At 48.3% G+C, this 14,574-nt stretch overlaps 1 protein-coding gene across 1 annotated transcript in view; it reads right to left on the bottom strand.

The window, feature by feature from the left end:
- arhgap31 (Rho GTPase activating protein 31) overlaps nt 1-14,574 on the bottom strand; it is an 88,577-nt gene that overhangs the window by 19,144 nt on the left and 54,859 nt on the right. The window contains exon 3 of the mRNA XM_031896448.1: nt 14,172-14,316. Within this exon, the coding sequence (XP_031752308.1) occupies nt 14,172-14,316 (145 nt within the window). The remainder of the gene's footprint in view (nt 1-14,171; nt 14,317-14,574) is intronic.

Consider the following 14,574-nt stretch of genomic DNA (forward strand, 5'->3'; position numbering starts at 1 on the left):
TACGCAAGCCCTCTCCTATTCACATTCCCATCTCTCCTTGAAACCACTGCCCGGTTGCTAGGGTAAATAAAACCCTAGCAACCAGATAGATGCTAAAATACCAAACGGAGAGCTTCTGAACAAAAAAAGCTAAATACCATAAAAAATGAAGGCCAATTGCAAATTGTCTCAGAATATCAATGTCTACATCAGTGGTCACCAAACTACGGCCCGCGGGCCGGATCCAGCCCCCCAGTGGAATTTACCCAGCCCCCGCTGCGTCTGGCAGTGGAGACAGAGGACTCAGCGGGGAGCAGCACAGGGGGGCTGAGAAGAAGGACGGACCGGGGGGAACTGGTACAGGTAGGAATCAGCGCCGGGGGGGAGGAGTTGTGAACAGTCTGGTTTGATGGCGGGATATCAAAGAGGCACCCCCGTCCCTGCAGCGGCGGGGGGGAATTCGTGGCGGGTTGGTAGCTGGTGATGGCTGTCCGGCCCCCTAACAATCTGAGGGGCCCTTGATCCGGCCCCTTGGGTCAGAAGTTTGGGGACCCCTGGTCTACATCATATTAAAAGTTAATTCAAAGGTGAACTTCCCCTTTAAATACCCTTTTAACATGGGAGCAGTGTACCCAGATTCAGAAGCAGATCTTGTTTATCGCTAATTGCTGCGGCCGGGGAATCACAAGACTCTTATTGGCAATATAAAAAATAAACAGTGACATAATAGCCCCGGAGCCCCCCCTAATGGATGCGGCATTGCAGGCTGCGTCACACCCCATTTAATAAGCTTATAAACCCCACGTGCTTCCCCCAAGCCTGGAGCCAATGCCGCCCCATAAATAACCCATTCATGATTAGTAAATGCAGCGATTGGCCGGCGTGTCCATCAGATGATTGGCGGGCAGGGGGGGCAGAAATGCATTTTTAATGCGCAGATGCATTTGGCTGAGGGGGGGCGTGACTGGTGGATAATAAATAGAGTCTATTTATCGACAAAGGTTATAATAATAATCATTAATAATGTACATGCTCTGATTCAGCAACATAATAAAAACCCACTCACAGCAGAAAGGGCAAGTAAACCCCATTTATAATTAGGGACAATGTTCCATTATAAAGGCTGGAAAGTCATAGGGATGATTCTGACTCCATGTTCACAAATATATACAAATTATAGCTTTTATGGGAAACACTGCTCTGTGTACCCCAACACCGGCCAGCAGCAACTGGTCTATGGAGTCCAGCAAACCAGACTGCTTTACAGCGCCATCTGCTGTCGGAATACTGTACAGCAGTTTCATCAATGTCTTAAGTTGCAACTGACTTAAAGGGGAAGTTTACCTGTAAACAAACAGCTGGGTGCTGGATATAAGCATCTTTGCAATTAGTCTTTATTTCTTCTATTATTTCTTTAAATTGTTTGGGTTTTTCTTTTGTTTATTCTGGTCAGAATCAAGGGCATAGCCCCACTGGGTTCTCCCCGGTATCCTAGTAGGTCAGTCTAACACAGGTTGGGCCAATATGTGGGCTTATAGATTGTAAGCTCTTTTGGGCAGGGCTCTCTTCCCCTCCTGTATCGGTTACTGATTGCTTTATATGTTACTCCTTGTAGAGTGTAAGCTCTTTTGGGCAGGGCTCTCTTCCCCTCCTGTATCGGTTATTGATTGCTTTATATGTTACTCCTTGTAGAGTGTAAGCTCTTTTGGGCAGGGCTCTCTTCCCCTCCTGTATCGGTTACTGATTGCTTTATATGTTACTCCTTGTAGAGTGTAAGCTCTTTTGGGCAGGGCTCCCTTCCCCTCCTGTATCGGTTACTGATTGCTTTATATGTTACTCCTTGTAGAGTGTAAGCTCTTTTGGGCAGGGCTCTCTTCACCTCCTGTATCGGTTACTGATTGCTTTAAATGTTACTCCTTGTAGAGTGTAAGCTCTTTTGGGCAGGGCTCTCTTCACCTCCTGTATCGGTTACTGATTGCTTTATATGTTACTCCTTGTAGAGTGTAAGCTCTTTTGGGCAGGGCTCCCTTCCCCTCCTGTATCGGTTACTGATTGCTTTATATGTTACTCCTTGTAGAGTGTAAGCTCTTTTGGGCAGGGCTCCCTTCCCCCCCTGTATCGGTTACTGATTGCTTTATATGTTACTCTGTATGCCCAATGTATGAAACCCACTTATTGTACAGCGCTGCGGGATATGTTGGCGCTTTATAAATAAATGTTATTAATAATAATAATATAAGCTACCGCTCTGTCTGGAGGGGGCAGTTACTGTATGGCCAGCTTAAAAACAAGCAGAATGTGCCCCCCCATCCAATAAGCACCAGACAAACATTGCTGATTGCAAGGGCAAGCTAAGCCAAACAGAAGTGTAATTAACAGCTAATTAGCAGCAGGGCGTGGAGTTGTCGGAGGATCCCTTAGACAAACATTATCCAGCCCTGTGACATGTATCCAGAAGAATGCGGAGATCACAGGGCCCCCCAGGGGTGCAAGCTGCCCGCAAACATCTGTGCTAATATTAAATAAGCATCTAAACCCCATTGGGCGCTCTGCGGATTTGCAAGGATTATAACTTGGCCCTTTAGGAACTGCTGGGGTAAAGGAAAGGTTAAGTGAAAGCATAAGCTTCTGGTAGTCGGGCCCCTGTGGCCCCTGTCTGGGAATGGAGCTCCAAGGCACCGACTTCTGCAAGCAAAGTCTTTTCTGATTGGCTACAGGGGAACATTTCTGTGCTCTCATTGGCTATAAATTATTTCATACTGCACAGGCCAAAGGCATCCGAATATAAGAGCAAAAAGCTGACAGCATCAGGGGGCCACAGTCAAGGGCCTTATGGCAAAAGGGGGCCCCAAGAAACACAAAGGTCTGATTCATGGGCTGTAAGTGGGGTGGGGCTTATGGAACACGTAGGAGGGGTTTGGGTGGATACTTGCCTGGCAGACTGGCAGCCCTAACCTAACGCGTTTTACTTACATGCGCTCAGGGGTGGACGGCTGGGGCCCCTGAGGGGGGTTAGGGGGGTGTGGTGGAGGCCCCTGTGGGGGATGTGGTCGTCAGGGGCACCTTGGGGGGGGTGCGGGGCCCCTGGGGCGGCAGTCCCGGTAGGCCTTGCACCCCCCAGTCTGACCCTGCTGACTAGAGAGTATTCTGTGGGTTCCCCATAAAGGAGCATGAAAGGGGGAACCCCACCAAGATTGTTTCCAAAATTCAAGAAAATGTAATTTTAATCAACTTTCACTACACTTTTTTTTCAGTCTGTTTTTTTTTTGTTTATATTCTCTGCACTGCTGGTCCTGACTTCTGAAACAATGTAGCATAAGCCAGCTGATCAAATTATTACATTTTTTTTTCATGTTTGTCTCATGTGTATATATATGTATACAGGTGTAGGGCCCGTTATCCAGAATGCTCAGGATCAACGGTATTCCGTAATTTGGATCGCCATACCTTAAGTCTACTAAAAAATCAATAAAACATTAATTAAACCCCATAGGACTGTTCTGCCCCAATAAGGGGTAATTATATTTAGTTGGGATCAAGTACAGGTACTGTTTTATTATTTCAGAGAAAAGGGAATCATTTAACCATTAAATAAACCCAATAGGGCTGTTCTGCCCCAATAAGGGGTAATTATATCTTAGTTGGGATCAAGTACAGGTACTGTTTTATTATTACAGAGAAAAGGGAATCATTTAACCATGAAATAAACCCAATAGGGCTGTTCTGCCCCAATAAGGGGTAATTATATCTTAGTTGGGATCAAGTACAGGTACTGTTTTATTACTACAGAGAAAAAGGAAATCAGTTTTAAAATTCTGAATTATTTGATTAAAGTGGAGTCTATGGGAGATGGACTTTCCGTAATCTGGAGCTTTCTGGATAACAGGTTTCCGGATAAGGGATCCCATACCTGTATATATAATGCAAAGTGGTGTGTAATCAGCTGCGCTATAAAAACAAATACAGTTACATGATCTGAAAAAAAAAGGACCCAAAGTACAAGTCTGCTGATGCGTCAGATGTCTCCCTGCGGTGTGGCCTTTATCTGTAGGATGAATCAGTCATCACCCCCAGTCTGAGCATTACAGGAAATGAGCATCACTAAATAGCCAGACACACACACTCACACTGATACACACTCACACATAACGCTTATGCCCGTGGGCGTATGGGACGCGCTGATGTAATGTTTGGTAATTACAGGGGTTTTCAGGAGAAATCTACAAAAAGTTATATTTTTGCAGTGTTGATGTTGTGACAGTCGGCCGCTCCTACTCGACCGCAAACTGCGCCCTGCGCCGGGGTAACGGCAGCCGGACTGGCAGACATAACATTGTATGAGACACTGCCGGCTGATCCAAACATACTCACTTCTACTGGGAATTGATAAAAAGGCTGAACCTCAGAATGGGGGCCCTGGAACACCATTATTTTAGGGGGCCCCATTGATTTATTGGACTTGGTTTGCAGTGGGTTTCATATTAAAGTGTAAATATATACTTAATATAGTGTAGGAAGAAGGTAAAGGTCACATATGGAATGTTCCGCTACATTAATTTCCATGATTTCTATACCCTGCCCCACCCTTAGTTACATCTGTTTCGGCTATATCTGTCCTTTATTCTCATTGAATGTTATTAAGACATGTTGGAACCCCAGCGATCAGCACTAGGTAGGGAATTCTATAACCTGACTTGCCATAGAGTAACCACTGCCTGGTTGCTAAGGTGAACAAAACCCTGGCAACCAGATAGCGGCTGAAATCCCGTGCCAGCTATTTCCAGTTAAAGGGGTTGTTCATCTTTAAATTAACTAGCAGTTAGGCAGGTTATATATAGGCATTATGGTTGAACGTGATATACGTATGTCTTTTTTCAACCCAACTTACTATGTTACTATGTAACTTTTAGTATTATGTAGATACTGAAATACTCAGATCAGTTGCAATTGGTCTTCATATAGGGTCAGATTGGAAAAATGCCGGTGGGCCCGGCGGCTCAGACCCTTGCCATCGCTCTCCCTGCCCGACCGTTCCTCCCCTGGCGTGTTTCATTTACGCGCGCTCAGGGGAAGAGACGGGTTGGGGACCCTGCAGGGGGCGGGGTTAGGGGACGTGGCCGATGGACCCTACAGGGACCCCCCAGTGGTCCGTGCACCCCCCTGTCCAACCCTGTCTTCATATTTTATTTTGTATGGTCTTTCAGCTTTTTTTTTCAGCAACTCTCCAGTTTGGTTTTTCAGAACCAATATGGTTGCTAGGGTCTTATTTACACTAGCAACCAGGCAGTGGTTTGAAGGAGAGATAGGAATATAAATAGGAGAGGGGGGTTGAATAAAAAGATAACAAAGGCAGCAGGCAGCATTGGTGCCATAAAGTGTACTTGCCTAATGGGGGGGGAAAAATCTGATTGTTCCGTACATAGAACCTTCTCTATTGTATCCTCGGCGGAAGTGCCCCCCCCGGGAGTTGCAGGGTGAAGGGAATGGTTTATCCACATGGGGGGGTGTGCAGTGCTAAGCAGCCAATGGTCAGCTCTGCAGCCCAGGGGGGGGGGTTAAAGAAGATACACAACATGTGATGGGTTCATGATAGGGTTGGGGGCTTTTGCTATGAAGTTTCCAGGGGGCCCCGATACCGTTTTATTATTACAGAGAAAAAAGGAATCAGCTTTTACCCCCGTGGTCTCCAGCAAGCCGCCGCCCACAGCAGTGCTGGGGTCCCAGCATAACACCCAGACCCCCCCATCATAAAACAACACTGTGATTCCCAGCACACCCCAACATAAAATAAGAAAGGACCCCCCTACAGCCCCCCGGATAGAACATCACTATGAGCTTCACCATAGAATAACACAAGTGGGGCTCATTTATACACACTGGGCAAATTTGTACCTGGGCAGTAACCCATAGCAACCAGCTGCAAGTAGAATTTAACCAAGAGTTTTATCATTTTTCTATAATAATGATGTGTCATCAGTCATCAGTTTCTGACAATATTGGGAGAAAAAAGTACAAAAAAAAAAAAAAAAGATCTTTTTGAGGTGTTGAATTCCTAGAATGAGGTATCCATGGTAACAAGATGGATGGGAAAGTGGGAAAAATAATTTTATCTGTAAAATAACAATATGGGAGATGAGGGGAGTATATACTGTATATATATGTGTGTATGTGTCTTAAAGGGTTTGGGGATTGTAGCTCGTTACACAATGATGTATCGGGTACAATGGGTCTCATAAACTGGCTCATAAATTCACATTTTTTATGAAATTATTTGAAAAATGTACTTGGCCCCTTAAGTGTAAAGAAGCTAAAAGACCAGCTGTTCCCCCACCTCTGCCAGACATCTGCTGTATACGGGCCACTAACCGGCACCAGCGGGATTTTACCCTAAATAATTATATTTTAACTCTTTTACCTACAAATAAATGTGCATTTCTTGTGCATTGGAGCCAAGGGGAAAATATAAGGCCCCAGGGTGAGAATGGGATCCAGGGTCTGGGAGGTACAGAGGCACCATGGCAACAGTGTGAGCGGCAAAGGGGCGTGGCTTGCAGGTTAGTGGGCGGGTTTGGGTGTAACATGGGTGGGGTTTGGCACAATGGGGCAAGGCTGGGGGGAGACCTTTCCTGCTCAGGGAATTTATTTTCATTGAGGCTCCTATTCTACTTGTTAGCAGGGGGGGGTAAATGATCAGCTTATAATTGGAGGGAGTAGTATGGAGCCCCCTGGTGGCCCTGGACGGTTCCACACTAATGCACATTTTCCCTTCCAGGGTGGTTTCTCCAGCCCATCAAGCAACCGATATGCCACTGTTTATCAAATAGGACTGAGCTTGAAAAAAAAGGTGTCTTTTTTAAACCTCGTTTTATTACGTTTTATTCTTGAGTTTTAAAGGGGATGCAAACCCTGTTATTGGAGCGAGGGGCATTGAAACGAATGCATTGAAAGCATTGAAATTAAACATATGATAGACTGGAGCTTGGCAGAGCTTCCATACTGATAGCTGCGCAGTTGCTAGGTTTGGCTTCTACATAGTTACTCTCATAGTTACACAGTTACTAAGGGTGTTAAATATAATAGTGCATCAAGTTCAACCTGTTCTTAAGGCAGGGGTAGAGCCACTTGCTTGGGGTAGAGCCACTTGCTTGGGGTAGAGCCACTTGCTGTGGGTAGAGCCACTTGCTTGGGGTACAGCCACTTGCTTGGGGTAGAGCCACTTGCTGTGGGTAGAGCCACTTGCTTGGGGTACAGCCACTTGCTGTGGGTAGAGCCACTTGCTTGGGGTACAGCCACTTGCTTGGGGTAGAGCCACTTGCTGTGGGTAGAGCCACTTGCTTGGGGTACAGCCACTTGCTTGGGGTAGAGCCACTTGCTTGGGGTAGAGCCACTTGCTTGGGGTAGAGCCACTTGCTTGGGGTAGAGCCACTTGCTTGGGGTAGAGCCACTTGCTTGGGGTACAGCCACTTGCTTGGGGTACAGCCACTTGCTTGGGGTAGAGCCACTTGCTTGGGGTAGAGCCACTTGCTTGGGGTACAGCCACTTGCTTGGGGTACAGCCACTTGCTTGGGGTAGAGCCACTTGCTTGGGGTAGAGCCACTTGCTGTGGGTAGAGCCACTTGCTTGGGGTAGAGCCACTTGCTGTGGGTAGAGCCACTTGCTTGGGGTAGAGCCACTTGCTTGGGGTAGAGCCACTTGCTTGGGGTAGAGCCACTTGCTTGGGGTAGAGCCACTTGCTTGGGGTAGAGCCACTTGCTTGGGGTAGAGCCACTTGCTTGGGGTAGAGCCACTTGCTTGGGGTAGAGCCACTTGCTTGGGGTAGAGCCACTTGCTTGGTGGGGTTGCCAAAGGGCTTGATTCTACCAGCCACAAGGTGGGCCTAATCTGACTTATCCTATTGGCCCCTGGCCAATAATTGGGTCCGGGGGGGGGCTGCAGAGACCTTTCTGGGGAGGGCCCCATAAATGGCACATTGCAGTAGCAGAACAAACAAGTGAAGTTTAAAAATGAAAAGGTAAAAACCAACATCACTATTTCAAAGTTAACTTTAAAGGGTAAGTAAAACCAAAAATGTTGCCGAATTTAAAAAATATTTACTTTTCCGATAACAGTGTCCATTATAGGATGATGTACCTTTAGACTGCAAGCTCTTTTGATCACTGCAGAATGTTTTGGCGCCTAATAATGCAGAATGGTGGCAACATGTTGGCTGCGGGCTGGCAGCGAAGGGTTAACCAGCAGCCAAGGAGGACTCAGAGCTCCATGTTGACAGAGGAGAAGTGCTCGCTTCATTGCCGAGTGGAATTTGAAGGGGCTGCTTGGGGTGTAGGAAGGAAAACACAGGAATTCTGAGAAAGATCTGTTTGCACCGTCCCAGCGTCTCACTTTATATGTAGCACCCAAAGGGCAGTTCCTGGAAAGCCTGTGCCTCGCAGTGCGGCCGCGGGTGCTAAAACCTTGCAGCCCCCATAGGTAAACAGAGATTGTGTAGAGCAGGGATGGAATATAATAAAGAATGGGCCCCTGGCAATGGTGGAAGGTTTGGGTGAAAAAAATTACCCCAATCAGGGCAACTCTAACAATGACCCCAATCAGGGCAACTCTAACAATGACCCCAATCAGGGCAAATCTAACAATGACCCCAATCAGGGCAACTCTAACAATGACCCCAATCGGGGCAACTCTAACAATGACCCCAATCGGGGCAAATCTAACAATGACCCCAATCGGGGCAACTCTAACAATGACCCCAATCGGGGCAAATCTAACAATGACCCCAATCGGGGCAAATCTAACAATGACCCCAATCGGGGCAAATCTAACAATGACCCCAATCAGGGCAACTCTAACAATGACCCCAATCAGGGCAACTCTAACAATGACCCCAATCAGGGCAACTCTAACAATGACCCCAATCGGGGCAACTCTAACAATGACCCCCTGAGGGCCTGTTATTCTTTTATGATTCTCCATAACTTTTTCCTTGCGCGAACTCCTCCCAGCAGGGCTGCTTTCATTGCCATTACAGTCTTGGGGGCCAGTACAACTAAATGTCTGGGGGTCCGATAAGTGCTCTCTCCGTAAGAGCTACTGGGGCTCAAATGTTGACATGACTTGCCAAGAGTGGGTGGATTCAATATTGTTGCAATTAAAAAAAAACCAAAGCCCCACTTTCCCAGGTATAAGGAAATTCTGGGGGGAGGGGTCTTTTTTCCCCATTTTCGCTCTCGCTAACCTGAATCAATTTTCTTCAGTGATCTTCCTGGTGTATCTAGAGTTAGAGCAATGTTCTGGAGTTATCTTACTGACATATCTGGGGTTAATGCTATGATCTGAATTCATTTTTGAATCCATTAATTGATCTCTCTGACATATTTGGGGTTAATGTAACGTGCACATCACTACTGTATATGCCTTCTCTATGGTTGCCTAATTTCCCCTTTAAATCCACATGCACATACAATGCACATGGATTGGTTGGTGCCTGCAACAAATTCTGTGCGGCCATGCAATATGTATATATTATTTATTACTAGCCTACAGGCAAACTGATGACTGGGTCAATTACTGTTGGGCCGAAAGGTAGTAATGAAACTGGATCTGACCCTTTCTTGAGTTGGTGATTACTGATTGGTTGAGATTATTATGTCATCACAGTTAGATAACATAAAATATCCTAAAATCTCCTTGTTTGGACCAGAATTGTCAGGAGAAGGTAACTGCCTTATAAAGTAGACTGGAGACCTTGTTTATATTGGTTCTTCAGGCTATAAAGTCCTTGTAGCACCCCCTACTGGGGTGTTATGGATCCACACTCAGGGTGCAGCCTGGGAATGGGCACTTGGAGAATGGGGGAGCAGGGTTGCCACTGGGGGGAAAGGTTAGAGTCAAGGGCCCCAAACAGACAAGATGGCCTGATTAGGGGAGTGGTGGCAGAAATAGGCAGAGGCTGGGTGGGCCCTGGGCATATTTGGGCATAATGGGGGTATGGTCACTGCTTATCAATGCCCTACTGAATAGTATGGGAGCCCATTCTATCCAATGTAGGCCCCGTGGGAGGCAAAAATAATGAACTTTAATCATTTTTATCACGTTACTGTCTGTCTCCATCCCACTCCTTCAAAAGCCCCAAGAACCACAGACCCAGATTTTTCAGATCCCAACTGTCTGGATACAAATATACCCCCCCCGTCCCCAATGTCTTAATGATCTGCCTACAGGGAAGGCAGCAAGGTCCAATAAACAGGGTGGCAGTCAGAGTACAAATTGCCAGCATCTCGGTGGATGGAGAGATTCCGCCGGCTGAGTGACTGGAAACAGTTCAACTATGTGGTCTCTTTCCGTGATTGGATTTGTTCCCCCCCCCAGACCACAGCCGTGCGTGTGGGGGTCTCGGCTACTAATGGGCCTTTTATTTATGCACATGTGTATCCCACTGCAGCTCATGTCATGGGCAGATGCCAGTTAGGCATAAATCACCGGGCAGCGGGGAAGAGGCACAATAGTAAAACAGAAATGTGCAGAATGTGAAGTGTAAACAGCAGTGAAATTCCATCCTCGCCGCAGTCTCTCTCTCCCCCCAAACCCAGCTCCGTGCCCAGCGGATAGGGCTGTGAGGCCTGGTTACCCAGCTCCGTGCCCAGCAGATAGGGCTGTGAGGCCTGGTTACCCAGCTCCATGCCCAGCGGATAGGGCTGTGAGGCCTGGTTACCCAGCTCCGTGCCCAGCGGATAGGGCTGTGAGGCCTGGTTACCCAGCTCCGTGCCCAGCGGATAGGGCTGTGAGGCCTGGTTACCCAGCTCCATGCCCAGCGGATAGGGCTGTGAGGCCTGGTTACCCAGCTCCGTGCCCAGCGGATAGGGCTGTGAGGCCTGGTTACCCAGCTCCATGCCCAGCGGATAGGGCTGTGAGGCCTGGTTACCCAGCTCCGTGCCCAGCGGATAGGGCTGTGAGGCCTGGTTACCCAGCTCCGTGCCCAGCGGATAGGGCTGTGAGGCCTGGTTACCCAGCTCCGTGCCCAGCGGATAGGGCTGTGAGGCCTGGTTACCCAGCTCCGTGCCCAGCGGATAGGGCTGTGAGGCCTGGTTACCCAGCTCCGTGCCCAGCGGATAGGGCTGCGAGGCCTGGTTACCCAGCTCCGTGCCCAGCGGATAGGGCTGCGAGGCCTGGTTACCCAGCTCCATGCCCAGCGGATAGGGCTGTGAGGCCTGGTTACCCAGCTCCATGCCCAGCGGATAGGGCTGTGAGGCCTGTTACCCAGCTCCATGCCCAGCAGATAGGGCTGTGAGGCCTGGTTACCCAGCTCCATGCCCAGCGGATAGGGCTGTGAGGCCTGGTTACCCAGCTCCATGCCCAGCGGATAGGGCTGTGAGGCCTGGTTACCCAGCTCCATGCCCAGTGGATAGGGCTGTGAGGCCTGGTTACCCAGCTCCGTGCCCAGTGGATAGGGATGTGAGGCCTGGTTACCCAGCTCCGTGCCCAGCGGATAGGGCTGTGAGGCCTGGTTACCATTCTGCTCAAGCAATTCTACTACAAGCAATATGGCAACTCCCAACGCACTATGTATGAAGAGAAATGTGGGCACTAATAGCCAGGACTGGCCTAGTGATGTATAGAAAGCCTAAGGAATCTATAGATAAAAGGGCGGGGGTATTTACGTGCCGTGCTGCCTTATATGCCAGTGCTATAAATACGGGCCCCAGAGACAGCTGCATGGCAAAAACAAGGGCCGGGGGCAGAGTTTTCCCCCCCAGAAATAGCCATACGCGTGCATACTTGGCATTGTCATGTCTGCGCGCTGATGGCAACAGGGCAGGTTTAACATGAGGCTGGGAACAAAACAGACTTTGCAGGGCCACCTTATATAGAGTAGTACTGAGCCTCTATGGTCCTGCTTATGCCAGGGCTTCCTAAGCCTGCCAGTCATGAAAGTTACAGTTCTATTTTGCCCCACTGACTCCATCTTGCTCTACTGACCCAATCTTACCCCACTGTCCCTGGTCTTGCCCTACTGTCTCCATCTTGCCCTTCTGTCCTTTATCTTGCCCTACTGTCTCCATCTTGCCCTTCTATCCTTTATCTTGCCCTACTGTCTCCATCTTGCCCTACTGTCTCCATCTTGTCCTACTGTCTCCATCTTGCCCTTCTATCCTTTATCTTGCCCTACTGTCTCCATCTTGCCCTACTGTCTCCATCTTGTCCTACTGTCTCCACCTTGCCCTACTTTCTCCATCTTGCCCTACTGTCCCCATATTGCCCTACTGTCCCCATATTGCCCTACTGTCCCCATATTGCCCTACTGTCTCCATATTGCTCTACTGTCCCCATATTGCCCTACTGTCCCCATATTGCCCTACTGTCCCCATATTGCCCTACTGTCTCCATATTGCCCTACTGTCTCCATCTTGCCCTACTGTCTCCATATTGCCCTACTGTTTCCATCTTGCCCTACTGTCTCCATCTTGCCCTACTGTCTCCATCTTGCCCTACTGTCTCCATCTTGCCCTACTGTCTCCATCTTGTCCTACTGTCTCCATCTTGTCCTACTGCCTCCATCTTGCCCTACTGTCTCCATCTTGTCCTACTGTTTCCATCTTGCCCTACTGTCTCTATCTTGCCCTACTGTCTCCATCTTGTCCTACTGTCTCCATCTTGTCCTACTGCCTCCATCTTGCCCTACTGTCTCCATCTTGTCCTACTGTTTCCATCTTGCCCTACTGTCTCCATCTTGCCCTACTGTCTCCATCTTGTCCTACTGCCTCCATCTTGCCCTACTGTCTCCATCTTGTCCTACTGTCTCCATCTTGTCCTACTGTCTCCATCTTGCCCTACTGTCTCCATCTTGCCCTACTGTCTCTATCTTGCCCTACTGTCTCCATCTTGCCCTACTGTCTCCATTGTGTCCTACTGTCTCCATCTTGCCCTACTTTCTCCATCTTGCCCTACTGTCTCCATCTTGCCCTACCGTCTCCATTGTGTCCTACTGTCTCCATCTTGCCCTACTTTCTCCATCTTGCCCTACTGTCTCTATCTTGCCCTACCGTCTCCATTGTGTCCTACTGTCTCCATCTTGCCCTACTGTCTCCATCTTGCCCTACTGTCTCTGTTTTGCCCTACTGTCTCCATCTTGCCCTACTGTCTCCATTGTGTCCTACTGTCTCCATCTTGCCCTACTGTCTCCATCTTGCCCTACTGTCTCTGTTTTGCCCTACTGTCTCTATCTTGCCCTACTGTCTCTATCTTGCCCTACTGTCTCCATTGTGTCCTACTGTCTCCATCTTGCCCTACTGTCTCCATCTTGCCCTACTGTCTCCATCTTGCCCTACTGTCTCCATCTTGCCCTACTGTCTCTATCTTGCTCTACCGTCTCCATTGTGTCCTACTGTCTCCATCTTGCCCTACTGTCTCCATCTTGCCCTACTGTCTCTATCTTGCCCTACTGTCTCCATTGTGTCCTACTGTGTCTGTTTTGCCCTACTGTCCCCTAATGATTAATTTATAGCCACATGCTGGATTCAGATTGTCAGCTCTTTGTCCCATTATTGCAGATAAGGCCACCCCCTTGGCCATTTCTCCTGCCCTCCTGTATATAGAAAGGAGAGAGTTCATTGTTACAAACAAGGGGAAGTTAAAGAAAACAATGACTGTGCAACTTCAGGCAGCTGCTCGGGTTCTGGAGCAACAGGAGTTATTTCTGTGTTTTATTGGCCTCGAGGCCATCAGACTCCCACACCTGCTGGGGGAAAGCTTCATACCTGTGCCAGCGCTCCCTGTCTCTACTACTCAGCAACTGGAAATAATGTGACCAAGGGGACCTATATTGCACTCTTGGATATCTATCTATCTATTTGTCTGTCTACATATTTATCTATCTATCAAATCTCTATCCATCTATCTATCTATCTATCTATCTGTCTGTCTGTCTGTCTCTCTCTCTGTTATCCACCCTAAAGAAGCAATCAGAAGCCCAGGCAAACAGAAGCCTCTGATTGGAGGGCTACATTGTAGCAGAATAGAATAGCCAATGGCAACCAATCAACAATTCGTTTAGTGTACTGGCCTGGCAACATGGCGGTAATAGGGCTTCATGGTTATATCACTAGCGCCCAACCTGTCACCCTTAAGCTTCTGCAGAAGGCCAATGCCCTTTCTGCTGTGACCCCAGCCCGGCCCATAAGGGTAGAAATGCTCCTTACTGTGAACTTGCTGTAGAGCTGGTAGGTCAGGAGCGGGTTGGGCAGCTCCCGGAAGTACAACTTGCACAGGGAGCCCACACAGTGAATGTCCTGCAGGTACACATCTCTGCTCAGGTCTGGGGGCTGATCCGACCCAAACTCTTGCCTGGAAAAAACAAAGATGGAGAAATTACAGCCATGAGAGACTGGGGGGACTCTGCTCACTGTGCAATCTATTGTATCCATGCTACAGGGCACTGCTCTTCAGGCTGCAGGAAGCCAATACAAACAAACAGGGGATTAGCGGACACCCAAGTAGGGTGTCACTTCCATGTATTACATACACAGCCACCCCAGGCCTTTACACTGCTGGGAGAGTCGCTGGGATAATATATCATATTTATATATCATATAAAGACTCCCA

Source organism: Xenopus tropicalis, chromosome 2, assembly GCF_000004195.4.
Source record: "Xenopus tropicalis strain Nigerian chromosome 2, UCB_Xtro_10.0, whole genome shotgun sequence".
NCBI classification, from domain to species: Eukaryota; Metazoa; Chordata; class Amphibia; order Anura; family Pipidae; genus Xenopus; species Xenopus tropicalis.